Source organism: Phragmites australis, chromosome 21 (assembly GCF_958298935.1).
Source record: "Phragmites australis chromosome 21, lpPhrAust1.1, whole genome shotgun sequence".
Taxonomy (NCBI): Eukaryota; Viridiplantae; Streptophyta; class Magnoliopsida; order Poales; family Poaceae; genus Phragmites; species Phragmites australis.
This window is the reverse complement of record NC_084941.1, coordinates 18205656-18222658: the sequence shown is the minus strand read 5'-3', so window position 1 is coordinate 18222658 and position 17003 is coordinate 18205656. Positions and strand designations below refer to the sequence as shown.

The following is a 17003-nucleotide window of genomic DNA, read 5'->3' as shown; positions in this document are numbered from 1 at the left end:
GGAGGAGAGGGTGGAGGAGATGACCGAGAGCCCACAATTCTCATGCTATAAGGTTCATTCTTCACCTCCTTGAAGAAGTTTTTCATTGTCACCCTTTCAGTCATATACATGATATAGGGCGCATATGCGCAACTCTTGTTAGGAGTATATGAGGTAGCATGGATTTCTTCCCAAACAAAGTCTATCACACTGAAGGGTTCGCCCCCATTAGACATCCGTGCTAGAAGGTTTCTTGAGATTCCTTGGACATTGGTCACATCACCTCCTTTTGGATTCAATATGAGACGAAATAGACTGTTCAAATACTTGTAGTAGGGCTTCATCCCTGTAGTTGTGCCATGTATCACCCTTCCTCGATCCAAGTACATAAAATCTATATCATCAGGTGATAACTGATTCTCATTGTGTATCTTGGAGTTGTGCAAGTCACGAACGTCAAAACCAAATATATGAGCAAAGGTTTGATATGAAATTCTATATTTCTTTCCTTCAATCATCTAGAACATGGATTGATTCTCCTCATGATCATAAGAAAGTGTAGCATAGAATTGGGCAAACACTTCTACACTCCAATCACATTTCAAACTCATAAAGTTCTTAATTTTCTTTTCTTCACATGCAGCGATGACAGCCTTGAATGTTTGATCATTCTTCTGCTCCATATACTTCCAATCAATCCACTACATTGGAGTGATAGGGTTCTTCTTGGTGAGGATCACGCTTTCATAAAATTCAGCATGAAACTCGTTCCAAAACCGGGGGTCTGCCACGCTCTTCTCATATTCATAAGGATCTTCACCTCTATCCTTCTTGCATTGAGCAGCTTTCTTCATATAATCAATCATCCTTCTTGGAACTTCATGTGCTTGATGAGCTCTGTAGGGCCTGTGTAGCTTTAGGGGTGCTAACACAATGTTCTCTTTCTCTATTCCATCGTCCTCCCCGTGGATGCTAGAACCGACATCCATGGCTTTTTCTTTTCCATGGCCTGCTGTTACAGGAGCCATTCCTCTTGGCCTGAAAGTGCCTCTTCCTTTCATGGATTGTAACTTAGTCGATCTGCGAGGCATATTTTCTGATTGTGCTGGCTCCTCAATCCGAATTCCTCTTGATTCAACTCGCTGAGGAGGAGCATTGCTTTGGCCTTGAGCATGAGAATCACTTTTCTGTTTCTTCCTACCCATATCCCTTGTTTCTATCCATCTCAAAAGACCTGAGATATACATGAAAGATATATAAGAGAAGGCACAAGGGTTGGTTGAGAAAGAATGTTGAATTGAAGGAATGCTGAAAAATCTGACAGACCCGGAGTATCCGGGCCAACCCGGATACTTCGGGTAGCCTGACTCCGGGGCAAGAATTTGGGGATTTCGTGATTCTTCTTCCATATTTCAAAAACCCTTCTAGGGATTGATTCTAGGGACCATAAGGAACATTTTCACCGAAGGAATTTGATTCTAGACCAAGATATTTAGAGATCGGGTGAAAAGTACCTTTTAGGGCTAGATGAAGCACGGAGATTCAATCCGGAGGAAAGGTCGGAGATTCCGAGCTAGGGATGATGAGGAACCTAAGAACTTCGCGAAAAATCCTTGGATGAAGCTTGAAATCGCTAGAGCTCTGTTTTTGTGGAGAGGGGAAGGAAAAAGAAGTGAAAGGATGGAAGAAAGAGGAAAAACCTACAAGATTTGCTGTATAAGATGGGTAAACCGGAGACTCCGGCCTGGCCCGGAGACTCCGAGTGGAGTCAGAAGTCCGAACTGAAAGCTTGTCCCGGAGGGTGACCTGGACCCTCCGGGTTGAGTACCAGAATTCGGATACTCTGAGTGGACTCGGAGACTCTGGGTTTTGTCAACTCAATAGAACCAAAAGCTCATGAAACAGTGCCAGATTCCGGATAATCCGGCATGGTTCGGACATTCTGGGATCTGTAGATTTTGCAGATTGAGCTACGAGCTGAGATTCGACGGGGAAGATTATTGGACAATTGAGACATATATATTTACCACTTGTGATCAGCCAACAAACATCATTACATAACTATGATCACAAGTAGCAAATTATGATCCAAAGATCAAAGATCCAAAATTTTCAAATATTGCACATAAGAGTTTTAAAAAACCCTATCTATAAAACTACAAATCTACAACAATCAATTGTATGCATTATGTCAAGCCACGTTGCGAGAATCTAGGATATTGAGCTCACATCTCAACTCGCAAAACCTCCGCTCATCTAATGGCTTTGTGAGGATATCGGCTAGTTATTTTTCGGTTCTCACATGGTGAATATCGATATCCCCTTTGCTAGAGTGGTCTCTCAAGAAGTGGTGACGTATATCTATGTGTTTAGTTCTTGAGTGTTGTACGGGATTATTAGCTATTTTAACGGAACTCTCATTGTCACACAAAAGTAGGACTTTGGTCATGTTATAGCCGTAATCTCTCAAGGTTTGCCTCATCCAAAGTAGTTGAGCACAACAAGCGCCTGCTGCAACATTCTCGGCTTAGGCGGTGGATAGGGCTACAGAATTTTGTTTTTTGGATGACCAAGACACCAAGGACCTACCCAAGAATTGGCAAGTCCCGGATGTACTCTTCCTATCCACTTTACAACTGGCATAATCAGAGTTCGAATAGCCGATAAGTTCGAAGGATGAACCTTTGGGGTACCATAAGCCAAGGCATGGAGTATGAACTAAATATCTAAGAACTCTCTTAACGGCCATTAAATGGCACTCCTTAGGAGCGGCTTGAAGTCTTGCACACATACATTCACTAAGCATAATATCGAGCCTAGATGCACAAAGGTAAAGTAAAGAACCAATCATAGAATGATATACCTTTTGATCCACGGCCTTGCCTTCTTCATTTAGGTCAAGATGCCCATTTGATTGCATTGGAGTTTTGATGGGCTTTGCATTCTCCATATCAAACTTCTTAAGCATATCCTTGATATACTTCGTTTGACAAATAAAAGTTCCTTACTTGAGTTGTTTGATTTGAAATCCTAGGAAGAACTTTAATTCACCCATCATTGACATTTCGATCATCTTGGTCATAATCCTACTAAACTCTTCACAAAACATCTTGTTAGTAGAACCAAATATAATATTATTGACATATATTTGGCAAATAAATAAATCATTATCAACATTCTTAGTAAAAAGAGTAGAATCGGCTTTGCCTATTTTAAAGCATTTCTTAATAAAAAAATCCCTAAGGCATTCGTACTATGCTCTAGGTGCTTGCTTAAGCCCATAGAGCGCCTTATGGAGTTTATACACATAATGAGGATATTTGGGATTTTTAAATCCGGGAGGTTGCTCTACGTACACCAATTCGTAGATTGGTCCATTTAAGAAAACGCTTTTCACGTCCATTTGATATAGCTTGAAATCATGGTGAGTAGCATAGACAAGTAATATATGAATTGACTCAAGCCTAACTACGGGAGCATAAGTCTCACCAAAATCCAAACCTTCTATTTGCATGAAACCTTGAGCAACCAACCTTGCTTTGTTTCTTGTCACGATCCCGTTCTCATCTTGTTTGTTGCGGAAGACACATTTAGTGCCAATCACATTTTGATTTGGTCTTTCCACCAATGTCCAAACTTCATTTCTCTTGAAATTGTTCAACTCTTCTTGCATAGCCATCACCCAATCCGGATCTCCAAGTGCGTCTTCCACCTTCAATGGTTCCAAAGAGGAAACAAAAGAGTAATATTCGCAAAAATTTACAATTCTAGAATGAGTGGTTACCCCCTTTTGTATATCACCAAGTATGTTGTTCATGGAGTGATCTCTTTGGATGCTTTGATGAACTCTTGGGTGTAGCACTTGAGATTCGGGTTGAATGTCTATTCCTTCTTCATTGAGAAATTCCTCAATTTGAGTGTTCTTGAATTCGCTTTCATTGTCACTTCTCACTCTCTTGATTTTCACATCGAATTCATTTTGAGCTCTCCTCACAAACTTCTTGAATATAGCTTGTGTTTCACTTTTGTCATGCAAAAAGAATACCCAAGTGAAACAAGAATAATCATCAATAATTACTAAGCTATATTTGTTACCGCCAATGCTTATGTAGGCGATTGGTCTAAATAGATCCATGTGAAGGAGTTCTAAAGGCCTTGTTATCGTCATCACATTTTTGGCGGGGTGAGAAGCTCCAATTTATTTTCCCACTTGACAAGCACTGCAAATCCTATCTTTCTCAAAAGAAATATTTGTTAGTCCTAGGATGTTCTCTCCCTTTAGGAGTTTAGAAAAATTTCTCATGCCAACATGGGCTAGTCGGCGATGCCATAACCAACCCATACTAGACTTAGCAATCAAGCAAATTTTAAGCCTCACTTCATCCATTAAAAAATTAACAAGATAAAGTTTACCCTTCAACTTACCAGTGAAAACTATTGAGGTGTCAGCCCTTCTAAAGACGGTTACACCCTCATAGTAAAACGACAATTATAACTCATCTCACATAATTGTGACATGGATAACAAATTGTAACTAAGTGATTTAACTAACAAAACATTAGAGATATAATGATCACTTGAGATAGCAATTTTACCTAGACCCATTACCTCACCTTTTCCATCATCACCAAAAATGATGTTTTCATGTGATCCTCTATTTTCTTCAAAAGATGAGAACACACTCTTCTCTCCTGTCATATGATTTGTGCATCCACTATCGATCACCCAACTTGATCTACCGGAGGAGTATGCCTACAAAACAAATTTTAAGCCTTTGCTTTAGGTACCCAAATTTGTTTGGGTCCTTTCATGTTAGTCACAAGAATTTTTGGTACCCACACACTCTTTTTCACAATTCGATCCTTTGTGCGGGCACCAACATATAGAGTAACCATTTTACCACGGTGGTTCCTCTTGAGCATGTAAGAAGCATAAAAAGAGGATTGAGGCGCATAAGCTTTTTGTTGCTTCACTTGAGAGGTGTGATCGGCTTGCTTGCTTCCTTTGATGAATTTTAGGCACTCCTTGCCCTTGATCACAACACGCTCATTTGATTTGCTTGTATGCGTGTCAAATCCTAGACCTCTCTTAAGCTTGTTGTCTTTGGCCTCAATAGTCTTGTATAGTTCATCCTTTGATTTATAGGTTTTAATGCATCCATACTTGACCAAGGTATTTAACCTCTCATTCTCTTTTTGTAAAGCTTGCAAGGATTCAATGTTAGTAGCACAAGCATTTATATCTATGTTATAGCACCGAGAACAACCATTGCTTGTGGAAACATTAGAGAGCAATGTTGCATCATTAGAGTGGGATGAGCTATTTTTGAGGATATTAATTTGTGCTTCAAGAGTTTTATGACTCTCATCTAAACTTGACAATTTATCTTGAAGCATAGAATTATCATTCTCAAAAGTAGCAATTGAGCTATTGGCCAAATTTAGCCCTTTGGTCAATTTCTCAACTTTCTCCCTTTCTTTAGCAAGAAGTTCCTCGAGCTTAAGGTTTCTCTCCTTTTCAAGGATGAGCAAATCTTCTTGCTTCTTGAGGATCTCCTCTTGACCCTCTATTGTTTTCATAAGTTCTTTCAATTTAGACATAGCATTTTTACTAAGACCTTTAAATATGCTTCCATCACAACTATCACTATCACTATCACTAACTAGAGACTTAGGATGTGATTTTACCTTTTGCCCTTTTGCCATGAAGCATATGGGGGTGTCATCGTCGCTCATTTCGCCAAATAATGATTTTGTTGGTGTAGGGGCTTGAATGGTGATGGTGGCGACTCCTTCATCATCGGAGTCAGAGTCGGAGTTTGAGTCCCAATCCTCGCCAATATGAGCGTGACCGAAATATTTCTTCTTGTATGCCTTGCTCTTGTCCTTCTTGAATGGTTTGCCCTTCTTTTATTCTTTGTCTTTGCCCTTATTCTTATTAGGACAACCCGCTATGAAGTGACCAACTTCGCCACACTCATAGCACGCCCTCTTGGAAGTTCTTTTGGGCATGTCTCTTTTATAATTGCTATATCCTCCCTTCCTAATAAATTTCTTGAACTTCCTCACAAAGAACGCTATTTCTTCATCATTGGAGCTTTCATCTTCACTTGAACAAGACTCTTCAACTTGTTTGTTCTTGCTTGCCTTGAAAGCTACTTCTTTGTTCTTGGAAGTAGAGCTTTGCTTGGACAAGTTCTTCACTTATTTGCCTCTTCTTCCATGAGCTGATGAGCAAGTATTCTCCCAAGAACATCACTTGGGGTGAGCCTTTTGTAATATCTCCTTTCCCGGATGAGGGTGACCAAAGTTGGATTTCTTGGAGTGAAGGCTCTAAGTAACCTTCTCACAACCTTGTGGTCATCGAGTTCTTCACTCCCAAGTCCTCTTATCTTGTTCACAAGCACCATCATCCGACCATACATGGCTCGTGGAGTCTCATCATCCTCCATGACAAACCTTCCCAATTTTCCTTCAAGTAATTCAATCTTGGATTCCCTCACACTAGTTGTACCTTCATGAGACACTTGAAGTGTATCCCAAATTGATTTAGCCTCCTCAAGCCCATCCACCTTGTTGAACTTCGGGGCTTAAGGCGCTAAGTAGGACACTTGTTGCTTGGGCATTTCTATGTATGGCTTGTTCTTGTTCGGGTGTAAGCTCCATGTCTTCGGCCGGAAAATCAATACCTACACACACAATTTTCCAAATGCTCGGATGGAGCGATATTAAATGCATCTTCATCTTGTGCCTCCAAGTGGCGTAGTGAGTACCATCAAAAAATGGTGCACGCCTGGACGACACAGAGATGAAGTTGTTAGAAGGGGAATTTAATTTGCTATAATCGAAATTAATTTCAGCTCCCTTTCTTTCTTTGGAGACACTGGCTATTGATGCATCTCTCGAATCCATTTATCTTCTAGAACCACCACCCGAGGTTTCACCTTCGGGACTTCTCGGGCTTTTCTCTCCGGATGCCGACATCTCTAATTCCTCCAAGTGGTTAAGCCTTGTAGGAGGTTAGGCTCTGATGCCAATTGAAAGTCCTTGATGTCGACTAGAGTCCGGAGTTTCCGAACCAACCCGAAGACTTCGGAACCAGACAATTCTGCCCTATGTTCCCGGTGTTTGTGAGTGATGGTGTCTCTCAAAAATTGGTTTTCACAAAATACTTTGAGCACTGAGACACTACCAAAACTACAAAAAGCATCCCTCTTAACAGTATGACATTCCTAAAACTCAAATTCAAATTAAAACCGAGTTGGACTCTAAGAGTTTCTTCATGTCACTTCTCCTTTCTTTTTGAGGGTTATTGACTTCTTTTATCCTTTTTCAACGGGAGTAAAACCTGTTCATACACTTGATAAAACAATTAGCCCCTTAATCATTTGTCATCAATTAGCCAAAACCCACAAGGAGCCTAGATACACTTTCAGCATTGCCTTTGATCCTCTCAACAACCAGTGCTAAATTCGTCTCTGCCCAAGACTCGAAGAGGCAGAGTATCTGCATTGTTGTGTACATGTTGATGAAGACAATGTCTTGTTCTGCTGGATGATCCACATGGGGGTTCACGATGAGGCAAAGGATCCTATGCGGAATTTTTATATCTGGAGGATCGTTCCAGATCATCCTTAAACTATGTTGTAATAATTTTTTTATGTATTAATACTATTAATGTTAAGTTACCTACATTCTAGTTACTTATATTCACAATTTTCAATATTAAGTTACATTTCTTCACAATTTTAAGATTGCTTCTTCTATGTTTTGGTTAACAATTCACTTTTTTTAGTTCTACTTTATGTTGACAATATTAGTGCAAGTTCTAGTTATAAATAGGTAGCGATAGACTTTCACTGATGCCTTGGTTATCGCACCCCTGCCAATGCTACTGTCGCTGCTGGTTGTAGTTATCAACCGGTAGTGATCGTCTATCACTGTTGGTTGATAACTTGTTTCAACAATGATATTTTCACTATCCTATATAACTATCCTTCTTTGTCCATCGTCAACACATAGCTTCTTCGCCCTTCTTCCATGACACTGACTCTGTCACTCCCTCCATGACCTCCATCTTGAAGCCTCTGCTTCTGCCCTGTGCTACCATGGGCCCACCACAACACCGACTTCGTCGCTCCCTCCCCAGCCTCCTCTACACCGACACCTCGACTCCCGCCGCCTTGCGCCACCATCAGCCTCCATGACACTGGCACCGTTGTGACTCCTGCACCGCGCTGTAATCGGCTTCCAAGATACCAACACCGCTGTGCCCTCCCCGGCGTCCTCTGCCCCGAAGCCACCGCCCTGGCCCCCGACCTCCTCCACCAAGAGCTGATGTGGCCTCCTCCACCTCGATGCCAGTGTCCTCCTCGACAATGAGTTGATTTTAGTTAAATTTAGAAGATTTAAGTGCATAGTATATGATTTAGAAGATTTAAGTGCATAGTATATGATTTAAGTGCAGCTGTTGAAGATCGAAGATCAACATGCTAGAAGGTCTGGCGATGAAGTAAGGCTACACTGGACTAATTTACATAGAGATGGTGCCAAGTGTTAAAGAACGAAGTTCAAGGCACCGGATGGTCCGGTGATGAATATTGTGTACACCGGAGTATTATTTCCAGAGAGGGCTGCATTGACTCGGTTGGCTGAAGTCAACTCACTGGATAGTTCGGTGATGAAGTGGTGTGCACCGGATGCTTAAACAGGAGCAAATTACACAGAGAAACTGCAGAGGCTCGGATAGCTCACGTGCACTCATCGGATAGTCTGGTGATGAAGATGAAGTATATACTAGAGTGTCTGGTGTTTACAGATGGTTTAAGTGGGTTTCAACAGCTAGTTTCTGATAATGTACTCACCGGATGATACGGTGTTAATATTACTGTTGTCACCGGATCATCCGGTGTTTACAGTAAAGTTGAGCCATTGGGGCAATGTCTAGTTGGCGAGTTTGAGGCTATAAATACCCTTCACTCGGTCATTTGAGGTTGCTGGAGTTCTGAGAAGTTCATATACACCTGAGAAGACATCCAAGCCACCAAAGTGCTTAAAGTGATCATCCAAGGTGATTAAGCACACCATTAGAGAGTGCTTAGTGCTTATAGGTCTGAAGAGTGTGTTGCTAGGTGATTGCTGCCTCGAGAGTGGATCAAGGAGTGATCCAAGCTTGTACCTCTTGGTACACAGGTACCTTGGAGTCTTAGTGACTCGTCGGCAAGCTTGTTGACCCTCTAACTTAGTATGGAGCGGCAGCAAGATGATTATACGAGGACGCGGAGACCCTTGCATTTGTGGCTCAAGCTCTGAAGTGATCACGAAGGCGAGGAACCGGAAGAGAGGCTAGTGGTGAGACCTTGTCTTGATGGCTCATTCGGGTTGTGACCTTATCTTTATGACTTGGTGGCTCAATAGCCGTAACCGGGTGCCGACCGGGAGTATATCCTTTTTGGAGCTCCAACGTGGACTAGGGGTGGCATTCATGCCATCGATACCATAGGATAAAAATCCTTGCGCCGAGTTTGCTCTCTCTACCTTATTTACGTTTTCGCATTTACATTCTTGCATTTTACCTTCCTAGATAGGTTGCAAGCTCTTTTAATCGGTAGAGTAGAGACACTAGATAAATCTGGAGCATATTTAGATAGAAATCGATATAGGTTTATCTTGTGTAGTTTTTAGAGCCGAATAGATTCTAAGTGTCCTAATTCACCACCCTCTTAGGACGTCACTGACCCCTTCAGCCGGATCCGGCCGAGGGAGTGGGTGCCGGGCCCACATGTTAGCGCGGTGTGTGGGGTGGGAGGAGCAGAGCGAACGGAGGCAGACCGCGGAAAGAAAGCACTACATGCTTTTAAAGTAGTAGAGATTTGTTATTGATCTTCATAATTTTTTACTTTGACGTATGATGATAATTTCACACACCTAGTTAAGTCAATTGATAGCTGAATTACAACATTTTTTAAGCCTTTTCTTTTAATGAGATAAAATAATATATTTTTTCATTTTTTTCGACGGAACTACTCTCATCCTTAGGCCGTGTTTGTTTGAGCTTCTGCTTTTGAGCTTTTCTGAAAAGCTGTGCTTTTGGCTTGTCTGAAAAGCTGCTTTTGAAAATAGTTTGTTGGCTTCTGCAATAAATTTTTGGCTTCTCAGCACATAGCTTCTCAGAGAAGCACATCTCAGCGAGCTTCTCAGCTTTAGTTCATTTTCCTCAGAAGCAGGCTTCTGGCTTCTCTAAAAGTCACTTCTCCAGAATCTCGTTTGTTCTGGCTTCTGACTTCTGCCAGTAACAGAAGCAGAACTAGAAGTAGCAAACAAACACAGCCTTAGTGTCCTCTCTTGGTTCTAAGGAAGTCCAAAGGGGTCCCTCTCACCCTTTCAACCAATCGGAAAAACAAACCCTGTGTTTTGTCTTCTTAGAGTTTGAATATTTCTTTTATGATGCATGTTACATAAAGTGCCTTGTACCGGCGTGGCGATCCTCTAGCCGCTCTACTATATTTTACACCAAAACAGCGCAGCCTTTGATTTACTATAAATTGTATGCAGTACAAGTCAATAAATTCCACTAAAAACTTTAGTTCCACGCATTTCAACTATAAATGATTAATTCATGCACCGCAGTTTCAGGCTGTATTTTGCCAAATGCCCCTAGGAATTAGCATCTAGCCGTTTTCTTACGACGGTAGCGATGGATGCAAACATGATCTCTTTGTGATGCTATCATTGCTATGCCACCGCCGGATGGTATACTGGTATCTAACGCTGTACCTAATGAAAATATAACTTATTTTCGATCACCATTCTAGGCCCTTTGAATCAAATCCAACCATTTTGATCCCATGACCAAGGATAGTACCTGGAAAATAATTTGTTGCAAACACATGCAAAATAGCAATTCTCATGAAAATATGATGTATTCCTGTTAAGAAAACAAAGGAGAACGAAAGTTGCTTTCCTTCCTATGGGGAGAGAAGGAATCTACCTGCCCAACAAACTGAGACCATCGTACCAGTTCCAAATCATCGCGTGAATCTCGGAGCGAAGACTCGGCTACACTTCCCCTTCCGCTTCTCTAGTTCAGTTTCTTATCAGCCGATGACAGGTGGGACCGCGTGGAAGCCATGCACCTCTGCTCCCGATCCCGCGAGAATCTCGCTCGTTGTTTGTTACTACGTCTTCGCTCCTTTCATGCATCACATCGTCCCTCCCAGATTGTTGGCTCACTCTGATCAATTCACATTTTGCAGACCATCTGGTTCATGCCCTCTGGTTCGCTGATCAATCTTGTAGAGAGAGAGAGAGAGAGAGAGAGAGAGAGAGAGAGAGCAATGGGGAGGTCATTGTTCAAGAAGGAGTGGGGTCCGGCCATCTGCATGGTGCTGATCGAGCTGTTCACGACGGGGCAGATGCTGCTCACTAAGGTGGTCGTCGACGCCGGGCTCTTCGTCTTCGCCCTGCTCACCTACCGCTTCTTCCTCGGCGCCGCGCTGGTCGTCCCGCTCGCCATGATCTTCGAGAGGTACGTACCAATGCTGCTGGACAGTAGCTCTTTCCTTTCTATTCCCGAGCCATTTTAACCGAACTCTGTTTTGCAGCATCATATGTAAATGAGATCCATTCGTTGTCCTCCGAACGATTTTTACCTTGATTTCAAGCGACTGAAAATTTTCAAGATTTCAGTCACTTCTAAAAGAGCATAATCCCCGTGTGAAACGGAGTACTACCACCGGAGGAGGGAACTATTGAGGGTGGAATACAACTGAACTTACTGAATCTTTGGATAGAAGATCAGAGTAGACGTTGCATCAGTATAACATGTTGGGCCTCGGTAGCCATCCCGATCCTGCGAGCCCCCGCGTAAATAGAGTAGTCCAACAGAAAAGGAAAAATAAAACTAATATTTTTTTTTCATTTTTTCATGAGATAGGCGTAGCAGAGGGGCCCACCGGTGCCACTGAGGCCGACGGCCTGGAAGCAGGCACAAGGAGCCCAAAGGCTCACCTGCTCCCCGAGGCATGTGCGCGGGTTGATCCCCAGCAAGCAATGCTCCGTACCAGGAGCGTTACAAACCGAGCTACACTCAGCTCGCAAAAAAAATGACACTAAATGGATGCATATAGTTTTGTAATATTTCAGATTACAAAGATTGCACCGTTAACCATAGTTATTAGGACGTCACAATCGTGACGCTATATTACCATGACAGAAAATCGTAGGGCACCATGACTCCGGCAAGTATGGCATCTGCCATAGCATCGTGGTGTCCCCGTGGCACCGTTTGGCATCATGTGGCAACCAAACGAGCCATGGTGGGCGCAATAGGCGGTGACCACCATCGTTGTTGGAATAGTCACCCTCCGCCTGGATCACCATCTCCCATCCAGATCTGTGTCTACCTCACTATCTCTCGTCCTGATCGTATCGGCCTCCCCATTCGGATTTCGATGGTTGAGAGCGGTAGATCTGGCGGCGATGGTGGATCCAGAAGATCCGCGCCGGGGAGGGAGTGCAGTAGGCGTCGAGCTCCTCAATGGATGACTCCCTGCCTGCAGTGCTTGCTGTTGCTTCAGTGCTTCACCTTGGGAACTCGGAGATAGGCAAGGAAGGGGAGGGATATGTGGAAGCCAAAGGCGTCGACTTGTTATGGACAATGAAAATTACCACTACTAGTCTACTCAGTGCTGGCTTTTTACAGACCACCCCCTTATTTGTGGAGTTATTTCCCTTTGGTCCCAGAATCTCCTTCCTGAACTGAACTTGAAGTTCAGATCTTGAACCATGCTGTTCATATAAGAACTAGTCAGATCTTTGGAAGGTTAGATCTCATGTCTAGTTCATAAGGATAGCAATATTCATCATCAGCAATGTATGTAATAAATGCAAGAAACAAATTATTTGGTCTTGGATGCTTTGCAGCATGCAGTTGCTTAGATTTGTACGCCCCAACATCACGCACAAACCACACATTAGTAGTTTCACAGCACTTGAACCACTTGAGTAGATAATTTCTCTTTTAAAGTACTAGGGTTACACCGTATGTTCTTAGTATTTTAGAATATGATGTGTGTATGGCACGTCATGCCGTACCTTAAGGGATATAAAGTTACGAAGGTAGTTGGTTGTCACATCTCACCATAATAACTGTGCCGTTAACTCTGCCCTTCGCCTTCAGTTCTGTAACTGCTAGCTACTGCTTATCCACACACCCTTCAATAAGAGTTGCAGTATTGCATACATCTTGCAGACAAGTTCACATGTCAGCATCCACACCGTCATTGTTCACGCATATAGAATGACCCACAAAAACGTCTGCTAGGAGCTAGAAGCAAGCGAGTACCACCTTGTCTGTAGCTCGCTTCCTTCCCTTCCCACATCACAGCACAACGGAAAACTTAGTTCCCCTTTAAAACAACTCATTGTTGTGTCCTGTTGTGACTTTGTGAGAGAAATGTGGAGTACCATGAAGGAATCATGGCCACCCTTGTCCATGGTGCTGATCCAAGTCTTCACCGCTGGGCAGATATTGCTCACCAAGGTGGTGGTCGACAACGGGTTGTCCGTCTGCACTCTCGTCACCTACCGTTTCTTCGTCGGTGCCATCTTGGTCCTCCCTTTAGCCATGCTCTTTGAGAAGTTAGCTCCCACCTTGAATGTCCCCTATATACTGTATTTACCATTTTTTTTCCGTTGTTTGTCTTCCTTATTGTGTAGAATAATTGTTTTGGGCGAAATTATAAGATAGAGATACAAAATACTGGAAGCTAAAATCCATAACGACTCGACGAGATCATGCATTACAATGTTTAATAGTATCCACCAAAAAAAAGGATACAAGTGTTTGTTACATTATGTTTCTTCGTGTTTTGATCCAAATATATTGTAATAACAAATGCTGTTTTAAGCCCTCATTAATGTTAGTGTCGATGGCATATAGGGGAAAGTTGAGGGAGCTTAAATTGAAGGCGTTCATATGGATTTTTACCAGTGCACTTGTTGGGTAAGTTAGTTTAGTACTCTAGTAAAATCAGTCTATCAGTAGCTTTCATGAAGTGCGTTCTTATATAGTTATTTTTCATTATATTGACAAAATGCTACTCGTTGGTTACCTACAGGTTCACAATTCCTGGCCTGTACTACATTGGCCTAGGGGATACTTCACCCGGATATGCCATCAATTTCTACAACATCATCCCAATCGCAACATTCATCCTTGCTGTACTCTTCAGGTAAACAATTTCATAATTCATAAAAAAATTAAAAATAAGAAAACACCTGAATTGACCTGACCCTGTTTCAGGAAGGAGCCCCTGAACATGAGGAGCCTTGTAGGAAACATCAAGGTCATTGGAACCCTAGTTTGTGTCGGGGGGACTCTGGTGATCAGCCTGTACAAAGGCAAAGTGCTTCATCTGTGGCCTACCAACATCATCGGGTACCACCCAAAGCAAGCTGGAGCCGCATTTGGACATCACCACATGCGTGGAACCATCTTGCTTATCACCAGCTGCTTGAGCCTGGCCGTCTGGTACACAGTACAGGTATAAGCAGCTGCGAATACATATAGGCATATAGCAATGTCCTAGCCCATGTAGTACATTTTTTTTTTGTTTTCAGAATATTTAGAAGATTTAGAGTATGTTCCTGTTGCCAGATTTATGGGGCGTTTGCCAGGGATTCTTGGGGGCGTTTCTATCCAGAAACAGGAAAATCCATTCAAAACAGAAACCAGAAAAACGTTTCCTGATTTTACACTACTAGGGAGTGGTGTAAAATCATGCATTAATTCCTGATTTTACATTCAAAACTAGAAGTGGGGTAGAAGTAGTTTCACACAAGAATCGGCTCCCCTTTTCCTAGCTCACCCTACCCAAAGTAATTACTTTCCACTGGACAAAAAATCCTCATCGCATAGTCCGACTTATGGATTAATATTTTGGATATAATAATACTTGGATGATGTTTCTAATCTATTTTGACCTGACTACAAGATGTTATTATTGCATTATGATTTCACATTTTATTTCACAAAAAATCAGTACATATAAAGAGGGGTATATTCATCAATTGGATCATCCTTTTAGAAGTGATTCTGATTAAAGAAACATTTCCAGGGAGAAATCAAATCCAAAACGTTTCTCAAAAAATCTGGAACCTGCCAAACGGGGCCTTAATTAAAGAATCTGGAAAATTGAAGCTTTCATGTTAAATGTGTTGATCATTCAACAAAGAAAACTTATAAGCGTTCACTATGCTGATCATTCAACAGGCCCAGATGCTGAAAGTGTTCCCATACAAGTACTGGTCCACAGTTGCTACATGCTTAGTGGGGAGCATCCAAATGGCTGTTGTAGGGGTCGCAATGAACCGAGAAAAGGCAACTTGGCAGCTGAAATGGAACATGAGCTTGCTCACGATCGTTTACTCGGTAAATTAAAAAGGATATATGTTTCATATTTAGTCAAGTGTTTCATTTCTTACTTTTATGCTGCTAATACCGATATTGTTCTTTTACACAGGCAATACTCAACACTGCTGCAAAGTTCGTAATGATTTCATGGGTCGTCACACAGCGAGGCCCCACCTACCCGTCGATGTTTTGTGCAGTGTCAGTGTTGTTCACCACTGTCCTTGACTCGCTGCTTCTTGGCCATGACTTATGTGTTGGAAGGTATGCTTATAATTTTCGCCCGATCTTAATTCTTAAGGCTCAAAAGCTCCTATCGAAATGCAATGTAATTGAGAAACTCCAAGTACGGAGTTTACATTTCTTCTCTTCATATTTGTCATGACAACAAAAACTAGATGACAAATGTTTTATATAGTACACTTTCATTACAATGACTTTTGGGAACTGAAAAATGGACACAGCATTTCAGTATACATGCACAGACTTGATACCATTGTTTTCATGAATGCAGTATTCTTGGCATGCTCATGATTCTGGCTGGGCTCTACCTTTTCCTATGGGGAAAGAGAAAAGAATTGGTGCCTGAGAGTGAAGAAAACCCCAAGGAGGAATTGCAATTTCAGGGTGAAGATAAAATTAATGAATCAGGATCCAATGTATGATTTCTTTTTTCATGATGTAACATAATTATTGAGTCATCAACGGCTGTCCACTTGTCCAATCTGAAATTCTTCTGAATGTGATGAAGTTCTAGATTGTTGTATTGAAATTCACTTCAGAGAGTGTCATCTGTCCAAGGAAAGAAGCAGAACATTGATTGTACAAATTTACGTGGTGCCTGGTGAGCACAAGCAGCATGAGCTTTTAACTTGAAATGGTATTCTCCAGGTTTGCTATTGCTGTTGTCCTGGAAATATGAATTAAATTAACCCAGCAAGGCCAGGAAGATCTCTGATGTTCTCCGCAAGATATGCAAAACAGTGTCAATGTGATGCTTCAATGCTTTTTTCCTAGAATACATAAGAGAATTGTGTATCAATTCATTAAGATATGAAGTAGTTCATACTTGTAACAGCCCAAATTCCCAAAACCAAGAAAATAAAAACCCTAAGTGTGTATGTGTGCCTTTTATGCATATACACATATATGAGAATATGTGTGTTATATGTATAAACACATATATATTGAGGGCTATTTTCTTATAAAAGGCTATATATATAATTGGTTGTTGATTGACTATTTTTGTGAGCTAGTATAAGGTTTATAGAGAAGAGTATGTGTTATACAAGTATATGTACATGTATATACTTGTATGTGTGAGAGAAAGGAAATAGAAAAAAAGATAAGATAGAAAATATGTCTTCGGCCAAAACCTCTCAAACCAGCCAGGGGAGGTAGGACACCACCAAAGACCACTCAAGTGCTACCCCAAGTAGCAGTTTCCATCACCGCACCCATGCAAACGTATGCATGGCGGCTGCAATTAGGCACACCATGTGCACTCACTAGCATCGCAGTTGGGCGGAATGGCGACCATTCGGCCACCATCGACCCAATAGCAAGGGTTGGCACAAAGGCCTTAGCCGACGCGAGGGTGTTCCAGTGGCACA

The 17003-nt window shown here is 41.9% G+C and overlaps 1 protein-coding gene across 1 annotated transcript; it reads left to right on the top strand.

The window, feature by feature from the left end:
• Positions 1-11238: 11238 nt before the first annotated feature.
• On the top strand, positions 11239-16095 carry LOC133902904 (WAT1-related protein At5g64700-like). Its single transcript, XM_062344227.1, has 7 exons — positions 11239-11505; positions 13921-13983; positions 14099-14212; positions 14284-14524; positions 15253-15411; positions 15503-15654; positions 15905-16095. The coding sequence occupies exons 1-7, from the start codon at positions 11246-11248 to the stop codon at positions 16053-16055; spliced, it is 1140 nt and encodes a 379-aa protein (XP_062200211.1). The 5' UTR covers positions 11239-11245; the 3' UTR covers positions 16056-16095.
• The last annotated feature ends 908 nt before the right edge of the window (positions 16096-17003 follow it).